Raw genomic sequence first — 16582 nt, 5'->3', positions numbered from 1 at the left:
CTTGGTCCCTACCAGAGGTAATTTACAGACATAGTGCATCACAGTCAAGGTCATTTCTACACACTGTGTTCACTTAATCTTCATAATGAAACCCTGTGAGTTTTTGTTTCCTTGCTTTACAGATAAGGAAAGTACTGCTCAGAATGACCAGCTAACTTGTCCAAGGTCATACTGGGAATGAACACTAGAGACAGACTTTTGAACCCAGAAGCTTGAACCCAAGCCCAGAGCTCTTCCCAGGCCCCAGAAGCAGTCCCTTTGGTTAAGAAGCCAGGATGGTGCCCTACTCCCACAACACCTAGGCACCTCCAAACACTCAGGCCACCCATTTCCAAGGGCAAAATACTCTCAAAGAAACGAAAGCCTAAGGAATGAGTTTCTGAATCGACAATAAAAGCTAACTTGCATAATCGACACATATGCAAAGTTAATCACAATCCTACCTTGCATTTGTGTGTCAGGCATCATGGGAAATCTTCACTTGCATTAGTTCATTTAATTATCATAGCAACACTAAATAGTACAGAAAATCTAAGAAGCTGCCACAGGACTTCCTGAACTTTTCAGAAGTGTCTGATTTCTGCTAAGAACATACAGATCCAGCTGTGTCCTTACCACCACCTCTCCAAGGGACCCCAGGCTAGGACAAGAGCAAGTGTGACCAACCTATGGTTTTAAATAAAAACTTCAGAACCCTTGTGAATGCTCGGGATATGGGATCAAATAAGACTCAGTTCCACAGGGGCCAATGTTAAACACATTTCATAGCTGCCTTTAACTATCACTGATTCTCTGATTTAATTGTTAAAAAGGAAAAGCTAACAGCTCTGTAAAATGTGCTAACAAAATGATGGAACTAAAGTAGAAATTAAGGATTTCAAAGATGAGTTGGGAGATTCTGTTCCAAGAAAGGATAGATTGGATCTCTCTGCCAAACAAGTCTGAGACAAAAAAAGCGTCTGAGTCAGGGGAGAGAGGGGCAATGCTATTCTAAAGAGCCACAAATTAAAAACCAATTACGCAAGCCTTGCTAAAAAATGTCAGTGGGCTGCCTTTACGTTTCAAATCACTAAAAACACAGGCATGCTTAGGCCAACATTTACCCAGCACTTCAGCTGGTTTGTGGCAACTTTTTATGTTCAGGCTAAACACGGATGATCATCTTGGTTTCTTTTATGAACAAACTCTGGGAAGATCACCTGTGGCTGAGAATGAACAGCCTTCCAAGGCTACCCTAGTGGCCACAGATTCCAAATCACACTTTATCCAAAGGTAAAAACCTAAACGTTCTACAGGGGCTCTAGCAAAGTCAGGAAATCACCAATGTGAAATTCACAAACAGCTAAGTCTCTTCTCCTGCTCTGAAAATGACGAGGACAAGGATCCAGTCCCCAGGTGGAATATGTGCAGGAAACCACCCATGATGGTATGTGCACACCAATTCCTCACACAAAACCTTCAGAATGCTCCCTGACATGGGTCAGAAGAGCCTGAGGAGAGGTATAAATGGTTTAGGGTCGTGTTCTAAAATGTATCTGAGTAATCTCTGAGCCTAATAAATATACAGATTCCTTGGACTCTGTCTTTGAAGATTCTAAGTCCATGGGCCTGGGGCAGGGTCTGGAAACCTATATTTTTAAGAAGTTTCCCAAGCTGTTTTGATGGTCAGACAAATTTGGGAATGGTTGGTTTGATTTTTGTTCTCTTTTTTTTCTGCTTGAAGTCGCTTAAATTCAGAAATAGAAAAACTAATGAACGATGCTTGAAGGTAAGAATTGGGAGATACAGCAAGCAAGGGAAAGAAAGTTTAAGTGACTTACCAAGTTGACACAGCTAATGATGTTCAAAACAACAAACATGTATTAAATATATAATCCATGCAACTCTGGTAGAAGTAAAAAGAAATGTAAGACATAGTCACCACCCTTGGGACCTTAACATGGGACACCAAACAAGCTATGTGAAGGAGTCTGAGTGTAAGGCGACAGGGAGTAGTGGGGACTGTGGTGAACTAAAGACTGCATGCTAATACAGTGAGCATCTGCTCCTCAGCTCCAGCCTCTCGTTGCTTGTAAGGGTGTGGGCTCAGAGTGGCTAAATACTCTGGTTTTTTAAAAGAAGCCAGAAAGTCCTTATTTCCTGGCTTTTAAATATAGCAATTCATTTGATTTAAAAATAAAAAGAAGAAAGAAAGAAAAAGAAAACCACAATGTGAGGGCCAAACAAGATTCATCTGCAGGCTGACTCCTGCTCCTGGAATGACAGTTTGCAACCTCTTTCCTAAAAGTTCATCCAGTCCAGCATCTCTTGAACTCTTGAGTCCCCTCTAAAGTACTGCAGAGAGGCCCAGTGGGTGAGGGGTCCCATCCAGCAGGAGAAGTGAGTGCTTGGTGTGTGTACATGTGTGTAAGGGTGGGGCTTCTGGCCTCCCTCCCCTCCCAACCCAAAATGCATGCCAGGCCCAGAGGCAGGGTGTGGCCACCCAAGCCACAGCAGCCCATTCAGGGATGACCCAGGAAGGGCCAAGATCTTCAGGCCAGTAGGGACTGGTTGGTTGAGGAGTCCAGCTTTTAGGGGCTGCAGAACAAGAAGTGAAGGAAGGAAAGCTCTGGAGAAAGCCAGAGAGCAAAGTTGTTTCGAAAAGAAATATTGGAAGAGAAAGAAGAAGAGGCAAGAAAGAAGCAACAGCTTTAAAAGTCTCATAACCCACAACATAGCGTCCCCAGAGTCCCTGGCCAACCATCTAGGTGAGCAGTCTTGCCACTGTCCATCCCCTTGGTCTGCTTAATTTTTCTTTACAGTACTGATCACTATCTGACCTTTTATACTGTATATTAATGTGCTTATTTTGGGATACCCTCACCACAATATACAGCTCTAGGAGAGGGGAACTTTGTCTACTCTGTTCGTAGTTCAGTTCCCAGTGCCTGGCACAGTGCTTGACACATAGTAGATGTTTAACAAATATTGCTTGAACAAATAGACTGCAGGCAAGCAGCTGGCACCAAAACAGTTTAACATTATGTGTCAACCATATAATAAAAACAACATCAGCACGAAGCCCTTTATAATTCACAAAACCTGTTGTTTAACATAATTCCTCCAATGCTCTTTTACTGAACTGCTTCATACAATTGGACATGGCCCGGAGACCACTGGCCTCTGCGAGGTGGACAGACCAAGACCCAGCTTCGACAGAGCTCCCTACATAGCAGCTCAGCCCACATGATCTCTGGGGCCTGGAGACGATGAGGCTGTAGAAATGCAGGGCTCAGCACTAATCGGGTCACGTCATCAAAATGATCAAGTGTTCTGGGGCCAGGTTCATCTGGCCTCTGCAGCCTGCTAGAGCTCTAGTTAGAGGCACAGGAGACAGCAGAGCATAAGGTTAAAGTTTTGGCTCTAAAATCAGGCTGCCTGGGCTCATTTCCCAGCTAGTGACCTTGGACCTCTGTAAGCCTTGTTGACCTCACCCGTGATGTGAGTACAACAACAACGATAATGACTTCATACGGTTCTTGTGTGAGATAAAGGAGGAACTTCACAAAAAATGCCCAGTACAGTACCTGGTGCTTAGCTCAGCGCAAGTGAGATGCGGCCGGTATGGTATCACCACGATCATACCACCACCATCATCACCACCCAGGCCACAGTGCTGCCACTTCCCAGCAGTGTGACCTTGAGTAACTTAACCTCCTCCCTAAAACTCAAATTTCTCTTCTCTAACATGGGGATAACCCGATCACCAGGACTGCGTAAGGAATAAATGAGATCATGCATGCTAAGCACTTAGCACAGGGCCTTGGTACATATTAAATGTTTAGTAAATGTGAGCTAGTATCTTATTATTATTCAAGAAACTTTTACTAGTCTAAAATGCTGATGTGAAAATCCACTAAAGGCAGTTTGCCATATGCAAATAAATCTTCAGAGTATGGGTTTGTCAGCTGCGAGTTTCTTCCCACCCCCTCTGGTTTGTAGTTGCTCTGAGAAGTAGCTCTCCCCAACCTTTGGGTCTGACCTAGGAAGCATTCGGACGTCGGTTGCCAGTGCAGGGCTGGCCTTCCTCTGCGCCAGCACAGTCTCTGCTGCTCCATCTGCCTCTTCGCCCCCACGACACTGCTACAGTCTGACAGCGAGGGACAGGACATGCAAATATGCCCTAAAAATGGCTTGTTATTTTCACAGCCTGCTTGGTGCGTGTTTGTGGGGGCCTGTGAAGACAGCGCATCACTGTCGGGTACAGGGCATATGCCACCAATTTAGGGTGGTTGTGAAATGTAAAAATACCCAACCCAAATAAAGGCCTTTTCCCCAAGAAGCAAGCTGCTCCAGGACCTTCTGCTGAGGACAAAGGTAATAACTCAGTCCCCCAGGCAAATCCCAGCTGGGCCAACCCCTGCCCGAGACATCAGGGTCTTCAGCAACCCCACACACAAACTCAGCACCCAATGAAACTGCTCAGCTACTGGCTCAAAAGGGCAGTTGTATTGTGGAATGACCCAGAAACAGACACTTTCAAGTTATGGGTTTGGGAAGGTGACTAGCAGAGGGCCAAAGACAAGGGTCCTCCATAAAGAAAACAGAACACTAAATAAGCCAGGAATTGCCATCAACAGCATGCTGATTTATGAAATCAATTCAGAAGACTATCATCACAGTCAGCTCTCACCTTGTTATCAACAGACTTTTGTGGGCACCTTTAATGTACCTCATCCAAGTACATTGAGTGCAGTCTTGAGTGCACACGGCTATAGTAAGGACCAGGCAGTCGAAGTAAATGAAGGCAGCAGGTCATAAGGAAAGCAAAAATCAACAGTGCCAGCAGGATCAAGAGTACTAGGGAGGTGTGGGGGTCTGCAGCAAACCAGAGAAAGGCAAAAAACAGAGCAGCTTCTCTGTCCATTTAGCCACTGCCACACAGGAATGGGGCATTTTTACATCAAATTTTCAAGTAAAATTGGTTCAATTTCTTTTAAAACACTATGCATGCCAAACAAAACACATCTGAGAGCCAGATCCAGCCCACAAATGGCCAGTTTGCCACCCCTGGCTAAGCCCCCAGCAGCCTATCTTTGCAGTTTCTTTTTTTTTTTTGGCAGCTGGCCAGTGCAGGGATCCGAACCCTTGACCTTAGTGTTACAACACTGTGCTCTAACCAACTGAGCTAACCAGCCAGCCACTTTTGCAGTTTCTATGGTACACGTGGGGAGAGGGGGAGCTGAGCAGCAGTTGCATCATATCCCCACCCCTCCCCTGCTGGTACCCAAACACCTTTCTCTATCCAAGAGTCCCTCCCTCCAGCCCTTCCAGCCCTCAGAGATCCACATAGAGGCTGATCTCCTCCCCAGATCCACCTTAAAGGCTGAGCCCCCCTCCGGGCACATCTCCGCCTGTGAATACTCCTCTGCTTCCCATGCCCTCCCCATGCCAGCCTCCTCTCCACCTCCCACCTCTGGCTCCTTCTCTCTTCTAGGGGGCAGATACTCTGTCAGGCCTCTGAAGAAATGGCCCTGCTGGGGACCTCACTGGGGAGGCCTTTGGATAAATTGCCAGCCCTGGGCAAGTGATTGGGGGCATGCACTGCACTGATACTCAGCCACGCTGGGGACTTCCATTTCTCACCAGTCCCTCAAGAAAAGCTGCTCTTCTGCAAGTCAGGCTCGTGAGAGCTGTAGGTGCAAGAGACCTGAGGAGGAGCTGCTCCGTGGTGGGTGCCTTGCACACACTATCTCAGGCAGATGATGCTGGTGACTGAGGCTGTGCCCAGCTCTGGCAGCTCCTTGAGAAGGGAGGCCACACCCCCCACCTTCCAAGTTCCCTTGAGACTGGGGTCAAGAGGGGTGGAGGCAATGATATGACTAATAATAATAATTTTTAAAGATAGCCCAATATCGGCATCCCCTTGTACACTTTTCAAAACATGTACATTTCCATTAACATCCCAGAGAGATTTCCAAGATATTTTTATCCATTATTATTGTTATCAGTCTTCCCCTGCCCCTTGAACAACCAGAAACAGGTTAAGCATCCTGCCCTAGCCGAGTGCATCTCAAACTTGAATGTGTCCATGAATCCCTGGGGATCCTGTTAAAGTGCAGATTCTGATTCAGAAGGTCTGGGGTGGGGCCTGAGGTTGCACATTTCTAACAAGCCTCGGAGTGACACGGATACAAATGGTCCTCAGACCACATTTGAACAGCAAGGCTAAGGTCACATGGCAAGTTTAAGGTGAGACCTTGGACTCTAACCCAGGTGTCCCACCCCTGGATTCCGCCACCAGGGCTCACTCACCTCACTTTTCACGGGTTGGGGTCTCTTGCCCAGTTTCACCTCCAAGAAGTGCAAGGGGGCGATCATGGCCCCGATGTTACGGATGTCAGCGTATTTCAGCTCCTCCACAGTCAGAGCCGAGCTGGGGAGTCCACTCAGGGGGCCCAGCCCTGGCAGAGAGCCTGCGGTCACAGAAGGGTCTGGGATCTGCCCAGGCATCATAGCAGGAAGAGCGGCAGGCCAGCCTGGAATGGGCGAGGGAAGAGCAGGACAGGCACGGTCAGCTTGAGGGGTAAGAGCAAGCCCAGCATCTCCCCAGGACCGTCCCTTCTTTCACCAATTTCCCCCCCAAATCCCTTCCACACCCACGTGCTCTTCCTGCCCTTAAGTTCTTCCTGTTACAGAGAAAAACTTGATTAATTAATTCGCACCGAGGTCATCCTTGGCACTACCAGGAGCGTTTGCCTTTTTTTTTTTAAGGCAACACTTAACCCAATCATAGTTGACATCTATTCAGCATTTGCTATGTGCCAGTCACCCTGGTAATCCTTCCAGCAGCCTCACTAGACTGGATCAGAGACTATTACACAGAGAAAGAAGCCTAGGGTTAGAAAGATGACTTGCTCAAGGCGGTACACAGTTAAAACTGGTGGAGCTGGGATTTCAGAGACAACATACTGCCTCAGAAGAGAATGAATTACAATGGTGGGATCTCAAGCACCTTTGCACCTGTTTAAGCGAAAGCTATTTTTGGTCTGGCATGATGCCTCCCTCAAATCACACATCCTATTCCGCATACTTGTTAAGACACCCTGAATAGGAGATGAAGCAAATCTAACTTAAAGGTGTGTGTGTGTGTGTGTGTCTGTGTGTGTCTGTGTGTGTGTGTGTTGCATGAGGAAGAGATTGAGGCAAAGGAGATGAATTAATTAGCATGTGCCTTCCCAGGGGAACCCAGTACCAGAAAACTCCTCCATAGCCTTCATTCTCAGAGCAAACACGTATTCCAGCTCTGCCAAACCCAAAAGGTGTACAAGGGGAAACAGATTCAGGCATGAAAGGAGGATATAAATGAGACAGGTCAACACCAAGGCAATTTTTATTTCTTCCTTCCCTTTACTTGGGAAAGCTCAGGGGTAAGAAATGGTCATTTCAAAGCACCGATGGCAGGGAAGAAAGCTTGTCTGCCAATAAAGCCAGACTCATCTAGTCCCTCAAAGGGCTCTGACCCATCCATCCTTCCAATTACTGACCTACTATGAGCCAGCAGACACTGGGAATATGGAGCACAGGATTAGCTTCTAAGCAGCCTTGTAAGTAGCACTTCAGTACAAAACCACTGCTGGACTCCAGTCCTGTAAAGAAAATTATTCCCCTTTTTCCCCACCTTTCTGCATAGGGCCATGAAATGAAAACCACCACTGTCTTAGAAACCCTGAGGGAAAATCTTCGGCTTATCCTTCCATCTTTACCTGTCTGTTCCCATGGACAGGGATCTATTTGGTGAGACAGAAGAGATCTGATGTTCATCAGACCATGTTTCTCTATATGGCCACACTGTTCTTGGGCTATTTGCCTCCTACAGGAGTGACCCTGGAGGGTGACCCACAACCAACTGCCCCCTTTCAGGGTCTCAGGTCTGGATTTCAAGAGAGGGGCATAAGAAGCCCATTTTGGCCATGAGCGCAAGCCACATCCCCCACCACTATTTCATTTTCGAAAGTGAAATCTGGTTCCCCATCCAAGTCCTGTGTCTGTATCACAATAGGCTCTGCACTCCAAGGAGAAAAACATGTGAGTAATTTGCACCCTCAAGCCACAAAGATGCCCACTGGACATCACTTTGTTCAAAGAGAGGTGCATGTGAACAGTGGACCGGCTACTTCCTCTTCAGCACATCTGCTGCATCTGTACACGGAGCCACCTGCACCCAGCTCCCTGCCTTGCACCCAAGTGTGTATCTGGTGCCGCCAGGCTCTTTCACCTGTGCTCCTGCTACTCCACCTCCTACATCTGGTCCCCTCAGCCCCTCCTTCCCACCCCACATCCTGTCTCTCCTTCCTTAGCACTCACTGTCCCCTGGACCATCTCAGAAAAGGATCTGAGACTCATTCACAAAGAGTTATAGTCCTAGAGCTGGAGGAGGCCCTGTGCTCATCTAAACCACATCCTCATTTTGCACATGAGGAAAGTGAAGCTCAGAGAGGTTAAATGACTTTCCCAAGGTCACACAGGTAGAGAGGGACAGAGCCAGAGCTAGACTCCTGGTCCCGGGATTTTACAACCAATGCTTTCCTACCCTGCCCTTTTTCTTTCCCCTCCAGGGGTCCAAGAGGTGTTGATGCCTTTAGCAGAAGGAATGACCTTCTAATGGTGGGCATACAGATACGAGCCACAGTAGAGAATCATTCTCTTGCACAGAGACCCCTCTACTCTGCATCCCACAGAGATCCATGTACAGGGAGTTCCCTGAATAACCCTAGAACCTCATGGCAGCTTGAGTGGGAGCCCAGACATAGAAAGAAACAGCCCCTGAGACCCCTCACATGTGGGCGCTCAGTGTGCTGTGACCCTCCCTCACCCTGAGCTGGACTGAGTCCAGGCTCAGCAAGAGAGCCACCCCTGCACCCCTGGGAGCTGGGCCTGCAGTACAGAAAGAGCTGTAGGCTTCCATACCAGGAGGCTGCTCCAGGGCACCGTGGATGAGCCGCACCCTCTGCCCTTCTCTAAGGAGAACAGGAGAGGGGCCAGTGCAAAGATCCATTCCTGTGTGGCAAAAGTGTGCCTGGGCCCAACCATGTGGCCACTTGGCAAGTGGAGGGGTGACTCCAGGTGGCAAGCAGCAGTGGTGGCTAGCTGTCACCTGGGTGACCCCAGCGGCTAGCATCATTTCTGGCACAGAAAGGGTAATCAATAAATACTTGTTGAAGTAATAAACAAATGAACAAATGATAACGAATTCATAGCAGAGCAAACCTCAGTGAGTGGGGTAAGGATCTGCCTCTGGAAGCTTAGATGATCATTATCAGGCCATAATTCCACCTCCAGGCTATTCATTCCCACAGTAGACCCCAAGAAAAACACTCCAGAGGCTTCTGTATGTTTCCCTGCCTAAGCCATTTCTGGGAGATGGAAGCCAGACCCCACTCTGTTCCGGGAATGATAGGCTCTTCTTGCAGCTTCTGCTTATTTTCATACAGATGGCACAAATGAGACACTAACAAGTGATCTCCAAATATAATGAATTTTCTGCTACTGTGGAACCCCCTAGAGGGGTAGCCACCCCCTGGGAGCAGTGGCCCCATAAATTCTTGCCATTCCTGCTCCCCTGTGAATCTACCCCAGTGACAAGCCTCACCCAGGGGACCAGGCACCAGGCTTTGTTTGTAGAAGCAAAACTCCCCCACTCTTCTTTTCTCCTGCAAAGGAACCCCTAACTGCTCAGATACAAACCACAAAGTCCTTAACACATGCCATTCCTACGAGACAACCATAACAGCTGACATTCACCAGCGAGAAGTCATCCTAAATGTCTCTGGGGTGGGGGGCAGAGGATGCAGGAGATGAGCAGCTGCCTCTCATAACTGGATCCTCATTCACTGGAAAGAGCTGGCTGACGATCTGGGGCTGAAAGGCAACTCCAGTGATTTGAAAAATGAAACAATTAGATGTGATTTAGGGATCTATAAAAAAAAAGGGGGGGTGGGAGATGAAGGTGGTGGTAGCAAGACACCAATAACAGCCAGGAGGAACTTACCCACTTCAAGGAAGACACAGGAGAGATGACAAGAGGTGAAATCATCTCCCAGACTGGTTGTTCCATACGGAAACAATTTAGTAGGAAAAGGAGAACTACACACTAAAAGCTTTAGGAGAAAGGACAGAGTTTTTTCCCTTCAGGGCTCAGGAGGTGTGAAAGGCAGATAAACACCCTTCATGTTTCCATTAGTAACTGGGATGGATAAATAAAGAGCAAGTGCTATACACTGGCAGAACACCAAATTGGGAAACGGGGCTCCTGCCTCAAAATGCAGGCCTAGAATCCAAAAAGACGTTGGCAATTTGGGACACTGACCAGGAATAAGTTGGAAGCTAGCCAATGAAGAAAAGCTGGGTAATGCGAAAGTTCAAGACGGGGGCTGACAAGCAAGGCATGAATAAGACAGAAAAGGCTCAGAAGGTCACAGTGGACCTACGCTGTTGTCGAGCCTGAGATTATGGGTGATTAGATACATCTCCTTAAAAGACAGCTTGAAGAAAAACAGGGACCAGATGGAAACAAGGGGAAAGAACTTAAAGAAAAGACCTGGCATCTGTATCTCTGTACTCTGATTTCCTCAGGAACTTGTAGACACACAGTTGGGGCGCTTCATCGAACAAGCAGAAGAAAAGCCACAAAACATTTCAAGCCCAGAAAATGTGCCCTATTGGGAGATATTAACATGAAGAGTCATTTAAGCCAAAAGAAAATGTAGATGTAACTTATTAAGCTTTTTTCCTCTTATTTTCTATGTTCTACATGTGAATCAATAAGATATCTTAAATCTTTTTTAATGAGGGTGTTTATGAATAAATAAATCTTTTTTTAATTAAATCTTTTTTTAATGGGAGTGTTTATGAATAAATAACAGTCTTGCTTTGGTGGGTCAAACTTGTAAACAAGCTATTCTTATTAGAAAGTGCCCAATAATCAGCACCTTAATCCAGAATGGCAAAGACAGGTTAAGAGGAATTTAGGATCTGCATCATGAACTTTCTGTCCATAGAAACAAGGACTTAAGGGAGACTGTATAATCCCTGGGCTTCTTTGAAAAGGTTAGTTCCTCCCTAGGCAAGCAGCTGGCCAGGGCTGGCATTAGAAACCAGCAATAATGTGCATGTGGGTGCAGACAGCTTAAAGCTCAAGGCTTGGTGTGAACAGAAAGTGGAGGTGAGTAACAGTAGGTCAAGGGGTGAGGGAGTACACAGGGGCAAGCCCTAGGTGCAATAGCGGATTAGAAGTCAAGGGCAGGGGCCAGCAAGAGAAGCAGGCCCCTTAGGACTGAGACTTGTGATAGTTTGAGCACAGTACAAACTATCGTGAATTTTGGAGAATAAAACACCAAACCTCTTCTTGGAGCTAAGGAGTCATCTGGGCTCATCTCTCTGAATGATGAATCTGAATGAAGTAGGTCAACAAGCTTCCAAATACAAAGAGATCCAGAAGATGAGGAGTGAAAGGATGGCGAACGCTCCAAGACAGAAAATAAGGGCAAGTATTGTTGGGTGGGAGGGGGGAGAGGGAGGAGGGAAGGAGGTTTCAGTGATGGGCCACAATAATCAACCACATTGTATATCAACACAATAAAATTTTTTTAAAAAAGAAAGAAAGACAATAAACAACTGCTTCACAGAAAAAAAAAAAAATAAGAAAATAAGGGCAAGTGGCAAAAGACCCCCTTTACATGGCTGTCCCAAGCTCTGCAGGCAGGAGAGCGAGGTAAGCTAAAAGTGGAAGATTTGGAGCCAGCTCATCTGAGTCTGAATCCCAAGCTCTGTCCTTTTCTAGCTGTGTGACCTTGGGCAAGTTCCCTAACCCCTCTGCGCCTCATTTTCCTCAGCTATAAAGTGAGAATAATAACGTTATTCGCCTATAAAGCTGCTGAGAGGATTAAATTAGTTAATACTTGGAAAGCACCTGGAACAGCGCCTGCACATAGTGAGTATGAAGTCAGTGTAGCCACGAGGGCCTTCCCTCCTGCAGGGGCACTAGTGCTAAATGACCCCTTGGGGTCCTTCTGGATTGTTCCCATCTAACAGGGGTCTCCCTTTCCTACAGTTATGATGAGGATTCTCCTCAGAGGATTCTCTGCTCTCCCAACTTTCCAGCTCTGAATCCCAAGGGGGTAGGGACATTCTGCATCCTGATAACAACTGCAGAATAGAAGCACAGGATGCCAGGTCAGGGCTGGGTACAAAGGTACAGGAATGAGGCCTGGTACCTGCTCTTTGCCTTGGTTTCTTCTAAGGTGTCCTCCACCCTGCAGGCCAGAACACAGCTGCATGGATCACTGGCAACAAGGCACTGCCAACAGGCTGGGTTTCCAGAAGCAGAGGGCCAGCATCTCTGCATCCTTCAATCTACTCCATACCTGTGCGGCTTGGAAGGGGTCACTCCTCGAGTTGTCATAAGAAGACAGTGAGGGGTAGCTGGGTCAGAAGTCAATGCACACTGGCAGCCATGATCCCTGAATAGCCACCCCAGCCACAGAAGAATTTGGAAACTTCTCCAAGGTGATTCCTGCATAAACACAGCTTTGTCCTCTGCCTAATGTAGGTGCTCAATAAATACACATGGAGTCATTTCTGCCAGGAATCCTTATCCTGGCCAGTGAAAAGAGGCTGGGGAGGTACTGCAACTGGACAAGTGCTCTATCCTGTCTTTCTGCCTCACTCTGGCTCTATTCCTTGGTGGCAGGAGTTAATAACATAACACATAACACACACACACACAGTGTGTGATAACTACATTGGTCCTTTTTTAAAAATTGCCATCAGCCAGCCTAATGCTTTCGAAATAGAGCTCCACAACTGAATCCCATGGGCTGCAGCAAGAAAATAGACTAAAACAAAACCAAGAATGGTGGGCTTTAGCCGGGCCTCCCACAGCCAGCAGTAAGTGTATAGAAACACAGGCTGAAAATTCCAAGCCTGGTTGCTAAGGCATTTGTCTCTGCTGAGTTTCAAGAGGCCAAACCACACACACACACAAAAGTGCATACACACATAAGCACACACACACATACACACAGGCACACAGAGCTTGGCAGCCCCTAAGTTCCAGAGCTGGTAACACAAGCCACGGAACCGACTGCCAAGACAAGCAACAGAACGAGCCAGGCCCAGTTTCATTGGCCACCATACGGTGCATATGGCCCGGGACGCAGCCAAAACAGTGTTCTCACCCTCCTCAAAGGCATAGGAGACCCTCTGTTTTCAAACACACCTCCATAGAGCCTTAATTAAAGGAAAATGGAAAAATAATGTGCCTGCTGCTCTCTCCCTGCCTATGTAGGTATGTGCACACACATACCCACGCACACTCACTCTATTTTTCTCTTTCTCCCATTTTGGTTTCAAACATAATTCACTCACATAGAAAAAAAGCAAACTGCATCCTGCAGCAGAAAAGCAGAAAAGAATGTAGCTTGCCTTCAGCCCTGGCTCTGATTGCTCAAGTTGAGCTGGGGCCGAATGAATGCAGAGCAGGCCAGCCTAGATTCTGTGTTGGCCCCTTCCTTTCCAGAGTGGAGCTGGAAACGGAGACATTTGAGAGACAGCCCATTGCAACACCAATATCCCCACGACAAACAAGGTCCAGAGAGCCTAACCCTGCCAAGGATTCTGCAGGTTGGAAAAGATGCCCACACATCCTGCAAACAGGTGGGGGAGACAACAACAGACTCAGGGACCCAGGAGGAGGACTGTTTCCCAGTGGCTGTAAGAACTAGGCTGTGAATGACTGGGGAGACTCCTATCTAAACCCTTTCTAGGGGACATTGTCACTACTTATTAGTATACCTCCATGGAGGTGGCTGGACCCAACCTAGGAGAAAAGCCAGAGGCCACCACACCCATGCCTTACTGCAGCCCTTCACATCACACAGCACCCAGCTCTTCAGGAAGATTCTGGAGCTGCCTGCAGCTCTGAACCAAAGCCAAAATAGAAGGGGAACAGAAGAGTCTTTGAGAAATCCATCCTCTCTGTTTTGAATAAGGCAAGACCTCAACCACCCACAAGCATGAGAACAGATCTTGCTTCTCTTCCCTGGTCCTCAGGTTTATATAAAACCAGAGCCATGCTCACACCTGATACCTGGTTAAACTCTCCCCTAGAAACCTGCAAAGGAAGATAAGCCATCCATCCAAGCTGCAGCCAGATTTGCTGCAAAGACGAAAGCAATGGGAGGTATTTTTAAAACCCTCAGGGAAGGGAGATTGGGGAGGGGGGAGGTAGTATGTGGAGACCGTTCCTAGCAAAGAGGGCAAGCAGGTATCCACACATGGTTCAAAGCTTCACAGTTTCTGATGTTCCTCAAACTAAGACCCTGGGGAGAATTAACCAAAATTTAAACCTGGGTAAACACACCCAAACAGTCTGCAACCCTTTCTGAGACACAGACCTGAGTACATGTGGTCAGGCCACAGCCCCATGCCCTGGATGCCACTAGGGAGGGTAGCACACTGGGCAAGGGTCAGGCCATCCTGCAACTGCAGCTGACCCCAGGGGTCAGTTGATTTCTCCTTCCACCAGCCTCTTCACCACTAGCCCTGGGTATGGCCCATCCATCCCTGCAAAAGAGCCAAGGCCTCCTCAGCTTCTCGCTCTTCCTACTGATTCAGGCAGGAGAGAGCCGTCTACACTGGGCTGGGCAGGGGAGAGGCTGGTTACCTGGACAAGCCGGCTTGCTTCTTTACGTAACCTGGCATGAGAGACGGTGAAGCCCAAAGGAACCCGGGCCACCTGTAGGCCCCCTGCTACTCCAGAACCCCTGAGCAATGGCCCTGAGAGAAGCCCTCTTCACTGGATTAAAGCCCCGAGCCCTTCTCAATACCCTCCTCCGGGTCCGGATCCTCCCGGAGCTGCGCTTCCTCCCTGCGAGGGAGGCGGCGGAGGCAGCACTTGCCGGCAGGTCCCTGTCATCCCTCCACTGCCACCACCACTACCCCACACCTCCCTGGCCTTTCACCCTCCCTCTCTCCACCCCACGGCCCGTCTCCCGAGGCAGTTTTCTCCCCACTCACCCCGCCTTCCCCGCCGCCCGAGGAGAGCACCTCCCTGTAGACGGGCGGGGGAGGAGAGCGCGGGTGGGAGAAGGAGCGAGCGCCCCGGCGGCACGCGGAGCGGACGGAGCCTGCCGTCCCGGGGCGAGAACCAAAGGCGAGCCACCGGCTCCCGGGCGCCTCGCGGGAGGAGCCGGGCTGCGGCGCCCCCCGCCGGCCGAGCTCGGGGTCCCTGGCACTGCGGGAGCCTCTCCGCGGGGCGCGGGTTCCGGAGCTCGGCGCGCTCCGCCCGCGCGGGGGCGGCCGTCCCAGGTGCCCGCGGCCGCCCCGCCCCGCCCCGCCCGGCCGGCGCCCCCGGCGCGCGCCCTCGCACCCACCGTGCAGAAGCCGCGGGCGGAGGCGGCGCCCCCGGGGCCGGGGCCCGGCTGCAGGCGCCGTGCCCACTCCGCGCCGCTGCCGCCCGCCGCCCAGGCCCGTCCCGGCCCGGGAGCCGCCGCGGCGCCAGCCCCGCCGCCGCTGCAGCGTCCGCCGCCGCCAGCGCCCCCCGTCGCGGCCGCCGAGCGTCCCTCCCGCAGGCTGTGGCGGGCGGCGGGACGGGTTGCATCAGCCCCGGCTATATAGCGGCCCCTGGGCGGCGGGGAGGGGTCGGGAATGCGGAACCGGCCGAGCTGCCAGCTCCAGACGTCAGAGGGGGACGGAGAGGAAGGGAAGGAGGGGACAGGGGAGGAGGGGGTGTGGATCCGGCGCTTCACACCCACTGACCTTCACCTCCCCCGCCGCCTCGGGCGCCCTCTTCCCGCGGCGGCTCGCGCTCGTCTCCCCGCAGGGGCGGCCCCGGCCCCGCAGCGCCCGCCCGGGCTGCATCCCGGCCCCGGCTCTCCCACCCCGCGGTCAGGAGCGCGCGAGCGGGCAGGACGCGGCGAGCGGTTATGTAAGCGCACCCCCGCGCAGCGCCGCGCACCGCCGCCCGGCGCGCACCGCCAGGCAGCCGCGCAGCTCCGGTCGAGCGGAACCGGGAGGCGGCCGCGCGCGAGGCCGGAGCCCCTGCAGCCTCCGCTCGCGTCGAACCATCCCCCCAATCCTTAGCGCTTCCCCCCCACACACCCCGAACAGGGGGAGGGAGAGAGAGACAGAAGATCCAGCAGTTCCATCCCTGGCCAGTTCAGGACTGAGAGAGGCGGTGGTCTCACAAGCCTCTCTTTTTCCACGGAGAAGGGTAGGTAGAGAATAAAGGCATGGGGGCCTCCACTCCTGCCGGCTAACCCACCTGCCACCACAAGCGCCCTTAAGCCCTGCCCCCCTCTAGGGCTGCAGCCTGAGGCCACTGCTTTCTCTGTGGCTGGCACCGTTTGACCCGAGCTTCCTGCTGTGCTCTAGCTGGCTTCTCTTCTCCACTCACGGACACACCAGTGAGCAGACCCCACCCCATTGTGACTTAAACTGCCAACTCCACTCCACCCTCCATCCTCCGAAAGAGGTAGAGGGTAAAGGGGACTCCAGAGGAGATGTGACATCCCTGGTGCCCTCCAGTATGTCAAGGGACACA

At 50.3% G+C, this 16582-nt stretch overlaps 1 protein-coding gene across 4 annotated transcripts in view; it reads right to left on the bottom strand.

The window, feature by feature from the left end:
* JDP2 (Jun dimerization protein 2) overlaps positions 1–15868 on the bottom strand; it is a 38787-nt gene extending 22919 nt beyond the window's left edge. Inside the window, exons 1-3 of one of the 4 annotated variants that reach the window (XM_063091048.1) lie at positions 15414–15471; positions 7527–7628; positions 6295–6518 (exon numbers count right to left, since the gene is read on the bottom strand). In XM_063091048.1, the coding sequence (XP_062947118.1) occupies positions 6295–6495 (201 nt within the window). In that variant the 5' untranslated portion in view covers positions 6496–6518; positions 7527–7628; positions 15414–15471. Of the gene's footprint in view, positions 1–6294; positions 6519–7526; positions 7629–15057; positions 15128–15413; positions 15472–15798 lie in introns of those variants that run through there. The other 3 variants (XM_063091047.1, XM_063091046.1, XM_063091045.1) reach the window with 3 other exon arrangements.
* Between the last annotated feature and the right edge of the window lie 714 nt (positions 15869–16582).

This window comes from Cynocephalus volans, chromosome 3 (genome assembly GCF_027409185.1).
Source record: "Cynocephalus volans isolate mCynVol1 chromosome 3, mCynVol1.pri, whole genome shotgun sequence".
NCBI classification, from domain to species: domain Eukaryota; kingdom Metazoa; phylum Chordata; class Mammalia; order Dermoptera; family Cynocephalidae; genus Cynocephalus; species Cynocephalus volans.
This window is presented reverse-complemented; position numbering and strand designations above follow the sequence as displayed.